Below are 12,446 nucleotides of genomic sequence, written 5' to 3' on the forward strand. Positions count from 1 at the left end.
AACAATAGGCCATGTGATAGAATATCCAGTAGTAGGCCTATCCATAATATCCATTAGTAAAACAAAAAGACTCCTTTTAACTTTCACCATCTTGTCCATATCGCGTGGTGGCAAGGATTGATCAAATGATTCGATTGCAACAGATACATACTGTAGGCTAATCCTTCGACGGTGCACAACACTGCAGTTTTATCAGTTCCATTTTGATCGCCTCTGAGTCAATCGTTAATGGAGAGCAAAAGCCTTTTTCCAGTCCTTTTTCCTTTGTCAAACTCATGCCTGAATCCGGAAAGCAAGTTTGCGTAGCCTACCTGTCTATACTCGATTAACAGGCTGAGATTTTCGACAGGGGAAGTGGGCTGCATTGCGCTTGAAGAGCTGCGTCTTCCATAACGCCAGTTTACTTTGAAAAGCACGAACACTATCATAATACTCTGTAACGAGTTTGATAACATTTCGATAGCGACTAGTCTACCGTCAGCACTACCGGCGCTGCTGCAGCTGAGGCGATCAGCAGCAACAGACCAACTGACGGATTCCACCGAAAATTAAATAAAAATAAAATAAAAAAATAGGACTATGTTCTCCCCTTATCACCCGCGGGCCGTAACCCTGGCATCACTGGCCTAGAACGATGTACTGCGTGGAAAACCTGTGGACCTTATTAGGTGATAATCACTGGTTGTTTTGCTGTCGATCATCGCCAGGCAAGATGATCCGTTTAAACCACTTGTTGCAGCAGTGCGATGTTATCCAATGCTCATTTCTCTGTCTCTTACGATGAGGAGAAGCCTGTGAACAGGTGAGATTGCTATCGGAGCGGAGGATGGGAGGAGTACTACTGTATCTAAACCTATTGGCTGGTCTCCGGAAACTTGTTTGGGGCAGGTACATCGTCCAGTTAGAACTTAAAAGGGTAGCAATAGCTGTTGGGGAAGTTGTCTATTACCTGGCACGGTGGCTTACAGGTTAACTGAAAAGGTAAGACAAAGATCAATTTAATTATGGCTAATATTCATTAAGCCACCCTGGTGTTTTATTTCGTTGTCCTGTTAATTTTCTTTGACTATAGCCTAACGTCTTAATTTTCAACAAATACTTTGACTTATTGCGCACGCATTTAAACGAGAATTCCCATTTTAGAACACATTTAACAGGCTATGCAATATTTAAGAATGAACACATTTTCACGATAGATAGGCCTATTTGGTTTGACATAATAATAATAATAATAATAATAATAATAATAATTAAAACTTTGTTCACTCATTCACTCATGTTTTCATTTTTTCTTAAATATTAGATGCAGTCCTTTTATCTGATTAGCGTCCTTGCATACTTCCTTCCTGTCGCTTTAGGCGATGATCCTAGTATTGGTAAGTACAAAACAAAAAAATATATTTTTTAAATTTCACTCTGCGGGTTTGTGCGTAGGTTTTGATGATAGGGCTATTGATTTATTATCTGTTGGTGTGGTGGGCATAGACTTGTTTTTCTTGCCATTATCTTTGTGTTTCTAACCATTATCTTCAAATCCCTTACAGCTTGGTGTTATCATGATCCTTTGTGTAGTAAGTGGAATTTTTATTTGCATAGCCTATAACATAGTCTATATTGTAAGCACGCAAAATGTAAAAAAAATAAAAATTTAACTGACAGGACACAGACCACGATGACTTGTTATCAGGGGCGCAGGAGATATTTTGAAAGTGAGGGGGACCAAATTGTGAACACAAACCCATAGTGAGATCAGATTTCCAGATATCGGATCGCCACCTCTAACCCACTTTCGACCATCATATTTTAAACTTGCCAGAATATTAAGATAATACCATTGATTGTTTTCAAAATATTTTTTGATGAAAATTGTCAAAACTGTGAGATGAGCACAAGCCAGATCTGCCCTCAGACCAGATTCTTGCTATGTGCAATTCTACTTTTATTTAATTTTTTTAGATTTATTTTACACTACTTGGGCCAATGGTAGAATACTCTAAAAGCAACATGATATTGATATTTTATGAAGCCATGAATGAATCATCATGCCTATGATCCAAACATAGACTACATGATCAAATAGCCTAGTTAGGCCTACAGTACCTAAATTGTCTGGTATAAACCAAATCAACTCTCCACTATGTGTCTACAGTTAATATTTATGCAATGTTAGAACATATTGGCTTAACAAGTTACCAGTCCAGAACACACAGAAAATTGCAACAGAAAGTTGCCTTTATAATCAACTACTATTTGTTCCAACAGCATTTAAACAAAGCATTTATAAAATTGAAAAAAAAAAAATATTACATAAGAAGTAAAATAAAATACTGTTACTGTAGTAACTGTACCACATTATCCCAAGCTTCAAAGAGCTCCCCATGTCTGTGACAGCCAGACGTGGGATTTATGCACCAAGGTAACTGAAGTATCCAATGTGTGTCTTGAAATTATGTTTGAAATAAATGTCTTAGAACAAAAATTTTGGGTAGGCCTATATACTTGTATTTTATAGTTAGACTAGTGAAAACGAGTTGATCAGTAGGCTAGTTGAGTTTTTTATCAATAAACATAACAGCTAATGTCATGTTGAGCAGGAGATAGGCTACCATAAATCCTCAAATTATGCCTGGGATTGATTCCATTTATAGCCGGACAAATAAAGGCAGGTTCCCATATTTGCCTATACCATACCAACAATTGCCATCAGTCCACCAGCACTAGCAGACATTGCTTTGATTTAAGTCAATGAAATATTACCTCTTCTTAATATTTTATTATATTGTTGGTTGGATTAATAAAGTCGTTTTCCTACCATGGGTCTCCAACACACGTTCTCAAGCTCATTGTCTTGCCGCCCCTTTCGAGCTAATTGCCAGAGGCTGAAGCCTACTACATTTAACGCAATTGTTGCATGACTCAAGGCATTCCAGCCTACGAATTTAATAAAAAGTAGCCTACTAAATCATGCATAATTAAACAATAACTCAATTTAGGCTATTGGCTATACGCAAAAAGGTTTCTATTACAGCACAACCCCTATTCAATGAATGGCTGCCTTGTCTCGCAATAAACAGCGGTGGAAATCCCGACACTTTTTCAACTGCATGAAACATAACAGTGAACCATCAAATATCTCCCAGAGTTCAGTGCCCATCAGTCCCAACATTTAGCAATATAATCAAACAGTCCAAAAGTAAATTAGATCCCAAACCAAACCGAAAATGTTATGCTTTTGATGACCTAGGCTACCAGTATGCCGCTCCAAATCTAATGATGGTTGTTAGTAGACAAACTGGCTTCAGATATCCAACAGAGTGAATATGAGATTGTGCAGTCTTACAGTACTGTAGATGGCTGTGGTTAGTGATGTGATGCTGTTAATAGGGAGTTTTACATAGTTAGCGCAAACCCTATAGGTTATTATTTATTTAGCGTATATAAGGCTTTTTTTCCTTATCAAAAGTGAGGGGGACGACGGCCGTCTCTTCAGCACTGCGTGGGACATATCCCCCACGTCCCCCGTGCCTCCTGCGCCCCTGCTTGTTATCTAGCACTCCATATTATTGAGGGCCAAGCAGCGAAGCTGCGAAGGCACCCATTGTGTTTCTACGTTTTCCTATTATTATTATTATTCTGTCATGGAAGTCTATGGCAGCCCATAGAACCGTCTGGTAAAAAGTTGTAAAATTTGGCACACAAATTAGGCAATCCCATGATTAATTTCACCAAGTTTCAAGTTGGCACCTCGAGCACTCTAGCGCCACCAACAGGCCAAAGTTGGACGTGCGTTCATACAAGTAACTTTATTGGATTTAATAACATATTGGATTTAATCAAAAACACCTAAAAGTTCACAGGTCACAAAGTTTGTCCGATTGACACAAAACTTGACACACATAATCTTTAGTCCAAGCCTCAAAAAAGATATCCCTTTTTGTCTTCAAATCTAAAACCGTTCACCCGTAACAGCCAATCATAATTGGCAGCGAAGCCACCAAACAGGAAGTGAAGTGATATCTCAGCAAAGCTTTCACGTATCAAAACCAAACTCGGTACATGGGGTCAGGACCAAATAAGGAGGGGGCTCAATAAATATAATGACTTTTGACCTATAGGTGGCGCTATAATTAGCAAATTTACCTTTTGGCCTGTAACGGGTGTTGTGTTTGGAATTAAAACTTACTAATGGTGATTGTTAATACTATGGGAGGTCGTAAGTCCGACAGATGTGAATTTGTGACGTCAACGTAATTGATCCGGCAGCCATATTGGATTTAATCAAAAACACCTAAAAGTTTTCACAGGTCACAAAGTTTGTCCGATTCACACCAAACTTGACACACATAATCTTTAGTCCAAGCCTCAAAAAAGTTATCCCTTTTTGTCGTCAAACCTAAAACCGTTCGCCCGTAACAGCCAATCAAACTTGGCGGCGAAGCCACCAAACAGGAAGTGAAGGGATATCTCAGCAATGCTTTCACATATCAAAACTTGTTACATGGGCTCAGGACCCAATTAGGAGGAGGCTCAAGAAATTTGGTAAATTTTGTCCACTGTGTGGCGCTATAATCACAGGAAGTAGGCTCATATCTCAGCAATGCTTACACATATCTAAACCAAAACTTGGTACATGGACTTGAGACCCCATCCTGAGGAAGCACAATACATTTGGTGACCTTCAACCAATAGGGGGGCGCTAGAGATACAGGAAATTAGCTCGTATCTCAGTAACTCCATTACGTATCAAAACCAAACTGGGTATATGGACTCGGGACCCGATCCTGGGGACGCACAATACATTTGGTGTACTTTGACCACTAGGGGCGCTATAATTGAGAAGACTTTCTCGTATTGACACCAAACTTGGTACAATGATTCGTGAACACATCCTAAGGACCCACAATACATTTGGTAACGTTTGACCACTAGGGGCGGTATGATTAGCACTTTCACCTATCGCAAACAAACTTGGTATGTCGACTTGGGACTACATCCTGAGGATGCACAATTAATTTGGTGTGCTTTGACCACTAGGGGCACTATATTTATCAACACTTTCACCGATTGAAACTAAACTTGGTATGTGGTCATGACCCCATATTAAGACTGCACAATTATTTTGATGACCTTTGACCACTAGGGGTGCTATAATTATCAACACTTCCACCGATTTAAACCAAACTTGGTATGTGGAGTCATGACCCCATATTAAGACTGCATAATTATTTTGGTGACCTTTCACCACTAGGGGTGCTATAATTATCAACACTTTCACCGATTTAAACCAAACTTGGTACAGTATGTGGTCTTAGGAGTACATCTTGAGGACACACAATAAATTCGGTGACCTTTGAATCCAGTCCAGTCCAATCTAATCCAATCAAGTCCAATCCATTCCAATCTAACACAACACAGTCAAGTCCAGTCCAGTCCAATCCCAACTTCTGCTCAACTGCTTATCTGCTTGGCCCCCTCATTGCTTCTTGCAGCTATATTTATTATTATTATTATTATTATTGTTTATAATAGTTGAGGGCTAAATACAAAGAATTAATAAAATATGAATCGGCAAATCGGTCTGGGCATTTAATACCCTGAAAAGATAGCCATGATCTTATTACGGGACAAATATACTTTTTAGTAAATCAGTTAGAGTGCCAATTTCATTGTCATCAAGTTCATCTTCAGTACACAGTACACCAGTGGTGTAGCCTAGTTAGCTGCCTGTAGTGGATTTACTATGATGTATGTTAGCTGTAGTATCCTTGCATATTTTAAGTGGGTATACTGAGATGGTGATGCTTTTTAAGTAGGTATACAGCATAGTCCTGCGTATCACGTAGACTACACCACTGCAGTACACTATGATAGCATTTTGTTCTCTCTTTTCTCTCTCTCTCTCTCTCTCTCAAACAGATGACACAACTTGGCACAGAATTGCTACAGATTCCTGCAACGGTACTCGCCAGTCTCCCATTAACATTGTGAGTGCCAGTGCCGTGGCTGATTCCAGTCTAGGGGCTTTCACTTTCACTGGCTTCGATGACAGAACTGCCATGTCCAAGATCAACAACACGGGCAAAACTGGTAATTGGACAAACACAGAACATCCCATTTGTCTCCACTTTCTCTATTATCCTACTCTTTACTGCAATTCTGTACATGTGATGCATATTCTGACCTCTCTCCACCCCCCCCACCCCTCTCTCTCTTTCTGCATTTCAGTGAAGATCAAGTTTAAGACTGGAAAGCTTAGTGTGAGTGGAGGGGCCCTCTCTGGCAACTATGACTCCTTGCAGTTCCATTTGCACTGGGGGAATGGCAGTTCTATCCCTGGCTCTGAGCACACCTTGGATGGCACACGTTACCCCATGGAGGTAGCCATTCTTCATACAGATGTGCTTTGGTGTAACACTACCATGGACTGAAAACCAAATTCACATTCTTTGTAATTCTGTGATTTCCTTCTGAAACACTTAATATATACAATAAAGTAATATCCAAGATCCTTGCATATACGAGATAATATATCAGGCACTAATATCTTACTGTCCCCTTTCAGTTGCACATTGTGAATGCCAAAAGCATTTACAATGAGAACTTAACTGAGATTCTAGCAGACGATAAAGGACTGGCTGCTCTTGGCTTCTTCATCGAGGTATGTGGGCTGTGTTACTGTAACTCATCCTAATAATCTCAGTATCGGATACGAGTTAAATATCAGATATGAGTTAAATATGGGAAACCCTGAATGTATTTTCTAACTGAGGATTTGTACTCCGTCATGTCCCACAGGTTGATTCGGGAACAACTGACCAGCCAGCAAGCTGGAAGAAACTTACATCTCATCTTGCCAACATCACAGAGAAGGGTGAGGGGGCATTTTGTGAAACAAATCTTCAAATGAATGCTGCTGCAGTTACACCTGAGGCCTTGCTCTAGACTACCCTGGAAATCCAGAGTTCTCACGGGAGCACAATTTGAATTAGCTCAGCGAGTCACTCTGGTAATGAGTAATGATGCTCATTTCATATTCCCTTGTAGCGAGGTGCACCAATCACATCGGTGTATCTGATATAGGCTGGCCAGAGGCAAACTAAACAGATAACGACAGCGCTGCCATGTTAGTCCGGAACCAGTCAGTAAACAATGGTCGTAGTGTTATCCAATTGCGTCGAAGTCTGGAATCAGTCAGTAATCATTGGTCGTAGTGTTATCCAATTGCATGCAGTGAGATTTTAAAATGGGTGCTTGGTGAAGCCCCTCGAGTTGTGCCATTACATTAGTCATGGCCAGACCCTTAATCTTTTTAAATTTCTAGGGTCTGAATTTCCAGGCTAGCTCCTGGCAGCAGGATTAGGGAAATGGGCTTAGTCTAGAAAAGTACTGAAATGCTGTTTTTTCTGATTCATCAGATTCTGTGTAGTTTTGAAATCTATGGTTGATCCTGTTGCTTTTTATCCTCATTTCTTCATTCCTCACTAACACATTTCAATGAACTTGAAGTATTTATTTTGAAGTGACATAGTGATTTGTATGTTATATGCAGATGCATATGTCAACATCACTGATATCTCCATGAATGACCTAATCAGTGGAGTGGACACTACGTCGTACTACAGATACCTTGGCTCCTTGACCACTCCCAAATGCAACGAGGCTGTGATTTGGACAGTCTTTAAGGACACCATCAAAGTCAGCCAAAATTTGGTATGTTAGTATTGGCCCTGCATCTGTTCTGATTTTATATATTGGTTCTACACGTAATTATCTGACATGAGAAGCCAGTGAAACACGTTTCTTGATTTTTTAAGCCACCAACATTGTCTTCAAGGTAGTGCATAACATAAATGACATTTCATCAGCTATGTAGTTCATCCTTAATGTCTCTGAATTTCAGATTGACCTCTTCAGCAACACCGTGCTTGTTAAACATAACAGCACACTGCTTGTGACCAACGTGTACCGCAATGTGCAGCCGCTCAATGGCAGAGATGTGAGAACCACGACCAGCTCTACCAGCTCTGCAGTCAGCTTGGCAACCACATCTCTACTGGCCCTCGGACTTGCAGCACTACATGCTCTCCTGCGCCTCGGCTAGGGGTCAGGAAGATGGTGACCATACAAGAGGCTCTGGCCTCGTTAAGCTTGGATAGGAATGTTAAGCTTTGGTGATTCTAGCTGTAGGTTGAATGTGAAACGAGTGGCCATCCTACTTTGTACTCTACCACCTTATTTTTTCGAGGGAAAAGAAAACGGCTCATTGAAAATGCTGCTTTTTTTTACCACATTCTGAGATCATAGAGATTGGCCATCATGACCTACACACTCAGGGGTGTGCTTCCCTCCTTTTTTCTCAATGCATATATACTATTTATACACTTGTGTAAATAAAACAAACTTGTAAGTTATGATTTTATATAATATCTTTAGTCTGACCTAATGATCCAGTCTGTTTTCCTCTGTGGGTTTACAGTTTGAATGAAGGCCTGTGATTAACAGGAACCTTAAAGTCATGATGATGCTACTGTATTGTTTATTTTGTTAAGTATAACAACAGATGAGGAAGTATGAAGGAAACAATTTGTCAGAAGTTAATGTATTTAATGAAGATGTTCTATATTAATTAAGTAATTTAGTAATGTTCTAACATTTACTTAATGCCAATAAAAATCATTATTTGAGAGTATCCTGTCCTGTCCTGACATGTTATGTTCGTAGGCTATGAAACTGAAAGGGAGGGAGTGAAGGAGATTGTTCCCTTCAGTCGTACACTGCAAAAAATAAAATCTAATCAAGTTAATCTTATATTAATATCAAAAAATGTATTTGGTATTGCTTTTAGTATAAATAGACTTACTCTCTCACGTAAGATCATTTTGACTTAATTAGAATTTGACTTTTAAGGAGTCTTATCCAGACAAATTTGCTCAATGCACTGACAGCCAAATTTGCTTGTTTTCATGATGAGATGTCTTAAAATAAGCCAAACTGTTATTAATTAAGTCAAATAATTGAACAAGAAAACGTTAGGCAAGTCTCTATACTGAAAACAATACTAACTAGATTTTTTTATCTTTATATAATACGATTGATAACAATCATGAGGAGCCATTTGTCAGACAGAGGAATGGTCAGACAGAGATACAAACATATCATGGTTCATGCATGACTTGTCAAGCATTCTGATCATTATTATGATTGTTCTCCTTGGAGATGGCGATACAAGCCTGAGTCACCTTTACACTGTAGCAGGTTGTTTCGCTACGTAAAGCACTCTGTATCCAGTGCCAGATGACAGAAGAATGCAATATAAGTTAAGTTTAATATTTGTTATTTTAAGCACAAAAGCCTCAACTGATTATATAAGCTACAAATACAACAAGAGCCCCAACGAATGTTTGACACCTACTGCACTTGCTCTGGATTTACTCAAGAAAAGTTCATGTACAGTTCATGTACAGTTCATGTAATTCATGTAATTGAGGGCAGCAGTGGCCTACCGGTTAGTGCTTCGGACTTGTAACTGGAGGGTTGCCGGTTCGAACCCTGACCAGTAGGAACGGCTGAAGTGCCCTTGAGCAATGCACCCTCGCTGCAGTGCGGCTGTAGCAGGCAGCTCACTGCGTCGGATTAGTGTGTGCACTTCACTGTGTGTTCACTGTGAGTGTGAGTGTGTTTCACTAATTCACAGATTGGGAACTTAATATATAATCTACTGTATATCTGCTGTGACTGGTTTACCTGAAACACTTTGGATCTATCAGCAGGTGTAGGCGTCGTGGAAACTATAATTACCCTCATTACAGTTTTTCTCAGCCGCTGTGGTGCATTTCTCAAATCATAACATTTGCACAACAGTTAGTGCATTTCTCAAAACAATTAATGCAAACTGCACCGAGTGGATTACCTGCGTATCTTGCTCAAAATGCTTTGTTTATGTCTCAAAAGCAAATATTTACACCAATGGAACTGTCAGTACAATCAAAATAACAAATCCTTATGATTGTTTGTCAAGATATAGGCAAACTGGTTTGTCTTGTTGTCTAGTATTTTCTAATAAACAATGCACAAGGCAGCACTATTTTCTATTTCAAAAGTACAAAGTTACATGTTGTGTGTAGAGGGGGTTGATTGCAAGATAGTGGATATGTTTCAAAGTTTATACTGTTGACAGATATTGTGACAGTATAAAAAGGCTTTTACAGCATTGTGCAAATGAAAAATGACCAATATACAGTAAAACACCACTTGGTCAGAGCTATGCACTACTGTACACCTTTCTATACATCCTGACGTTCCTGTCTGTCAGGTCACATATATGTATATGCAGGGACGGATCATGGCTTGTGCCAAGTGTGCACGTGCACAGGGGCCCTCAGCCAATGGGGGCCCTCGGATTTAAAAAAAAAAATTGCCATGAATTTAGGCTAGATTATGCCCGGTGCTTCTGTCTGTTAATTTGCGGCACAACTGAATGGTGTTATGGAACCGCGGACCGAAAGAAAAATAAACTAAATGTTTTCCTGATCAATAAATACTTCTTAATTCATAAAATATAGAGGCATAACATTAGGTGGAAGTGGTAGGCTATGAGTGCTCATTAAATGTATGCGTGTTTGCGAAAGTGAAACTGATCCACTCGTGGGTAGGTGAATGAAGTGGATTCCTGCAATGTTCATGAAAACAGCATAGCGATTGGATAGCCTAATAAATCGCGACTTGTTGTAGGCCTAACAGTAGCTTATATCGTAGCAAATAGCCTATGGCGATGCCGATGACAGATAATGAGTGAGCGCATATGTGGGCTGTTGCGCAAATAAATTAATTAGGGAGATGATCTGCATCTCCATTTACCAAACGCTATAGTTTTGCTAACATCTCCACTGTTAACGTGAAATATGTCTCCATGCAAGGTAGTGTCAAGCAGCAGTGAAGTGAAAACCTTATCATGCAGGTAGCCAATGTTCACGTCACCTGAGTCAGACAGAAAACGGACCCTGCTTGCTCTGTTAAATTTTGTATGCCCCTTCCAAACTGCGTTAAAAGGGTATATTTAACAGCCAGAATTCCGAAATTTTCCCGGGGGCCCCGTAATATGATCAGCACCACCTCTCACAAAATACTATCAACGTCCCTGCTACCGGTCCGTCAGAAATATGACAACTGTTGTCCGGTCCGTTTAGTGAAAAATGTTGCTGTAGACTGTTTTGCCAGCAAAGGGAGATTACAGCCTAATAATAAAAACAGCTGCTGGAATTCATTTCTGTGTGGGCCTGAGTTATAATATATGACATAATGTACTACATTTTCATTGTGTGAAATTGTGCACCAGCCTGCACAGCTACAGCAAAGAAAGAAGCGCTGGCTGCACGCGCACGTCACTTGCACGCGTATGCGCAAACGCGTCGCGGTCAGGGGGAGGGGGGCCTTTTTTGATATTGTGCACAGGGGCCCATATTTGTTTAATCCGTCCCTGTGTATATGCTAGACAGATTATGACAAGTAGTTATGACAACTTCAACACATTTACATGTAATAACACAAGCAATGAAATATGGCCAATTCGTTATATGGTGTAGGGCTATTCAGCAGGAGACCAGTATAGTGCATTTTGACCAACATGACATTAGCAATTTTAAAAAACAGCAAACATTTGTACGAAATCAGTTGCATGGATGTACTAAAGCATTTCTGTTTGTTCAAGGTGGGGAGAAACTGCTTTAATGATGTGCACAAGACAAGTGATGATATGATATGGAGTTTGAACAAACAGTTTTGAGAATTTCAATTTCAAAGGTATGTTGGGCACTGTAAACATAAACCTAATAGACAGCAGAGCTGAAGTAATATTTTGCTGGAAACACATTTTAGAACAACATGATGCAGTTTTATCTTGCTAGGCCTATCTCATCTATTCCTGGCATTCTCTCTTATGATGGTATGAACAGATAGCTGTATTATAAATCACATACAGTATCGATGAAAGAAGATGAACGACAGGGAGACACGTGGAAGAGCTCAACATGATTTATGAGCGTCCTGGCAGGTCATATAGTTAAAGTTGTTGTTTTTTTTGTCAAATCAGTCAACCCATAAAAGCAAACATAGATAACAACATAGTATAGTTTTTTGGAAAACATTCGGTTCTCAATGTCTATTTCATTCACCATTCTGTCTATGCTGTCTATGTGGTGTATGTATGGTTGTCTGCAATTGTTGTTTCAAGTCATAGCTAATTTTTTGGGCAAATGAAAGTACCAACTTCTTAACAACTGGCTTTAAGCTAGTTTAGAAGAATGCTGATTGGTATGTAGGCTGTATGCTCATGAACAACAAAAATAGCCTATGTTTGAACATATGATACATCTATTGATGTATGATACATGTATTGATGTAACATACATCTTTATATATCTTACATATAATTTGACCTCACAATGGTT

General features: G+C 39.5%; 1 protein-coding gene across 1 annotated transcript; it reads left to right on the plus strand.

Moving 5' to 3' along the window:
• Nucleotides 1-874: 874 nt before the first annotated feature.
• On the plus strand, nt 875-8,689 carry LOC143137863 (carbonic anhydrase 6-like). Its single transcript, XM_076298184.1, has 9 exons — nt 875-981; nt 1,304-1,376; nt 1,545-1,571; nt 5,917-6,087; nt 6,226-6,377; nt 6,563-6,658; nt 6,796-6,871; nt 7,550-7,710; nt 7,901-8,689. The coding sequence occupies exons 2-9, from the start codon at nt 1,304-1,306 to the stop codon at nt 8,099-8,101; spliced, it is 957 nt and encodes a 318-aa protein (XP_076154299.1). The 5' UTR covers nt 875-981; the 3' UTR covers nt 8,102-8,689.
• Nucleotides 8,690-12,446: the final 3,757 nt, after the last annotated feature.

Source organism: Alosa pseudoharengus, unplaced genomic scaffold, assembly GCF_046254945.1.
Source record: "Alosa pseudoharengus isolate Yale_2024_CS ecotype anadromous, Long Island Sound unplaced genomic scaffold, YU_APseudo_1.1 YU_APseudo_1.1_scf_21, whole genome shotgun sequence".
Lineage (NCBI taxonomy): Eukaryota > Metazoa > Chordata > Actinopteri > Clupeiformes > Clupeidae > Alosa > Alosa pseudoharengus.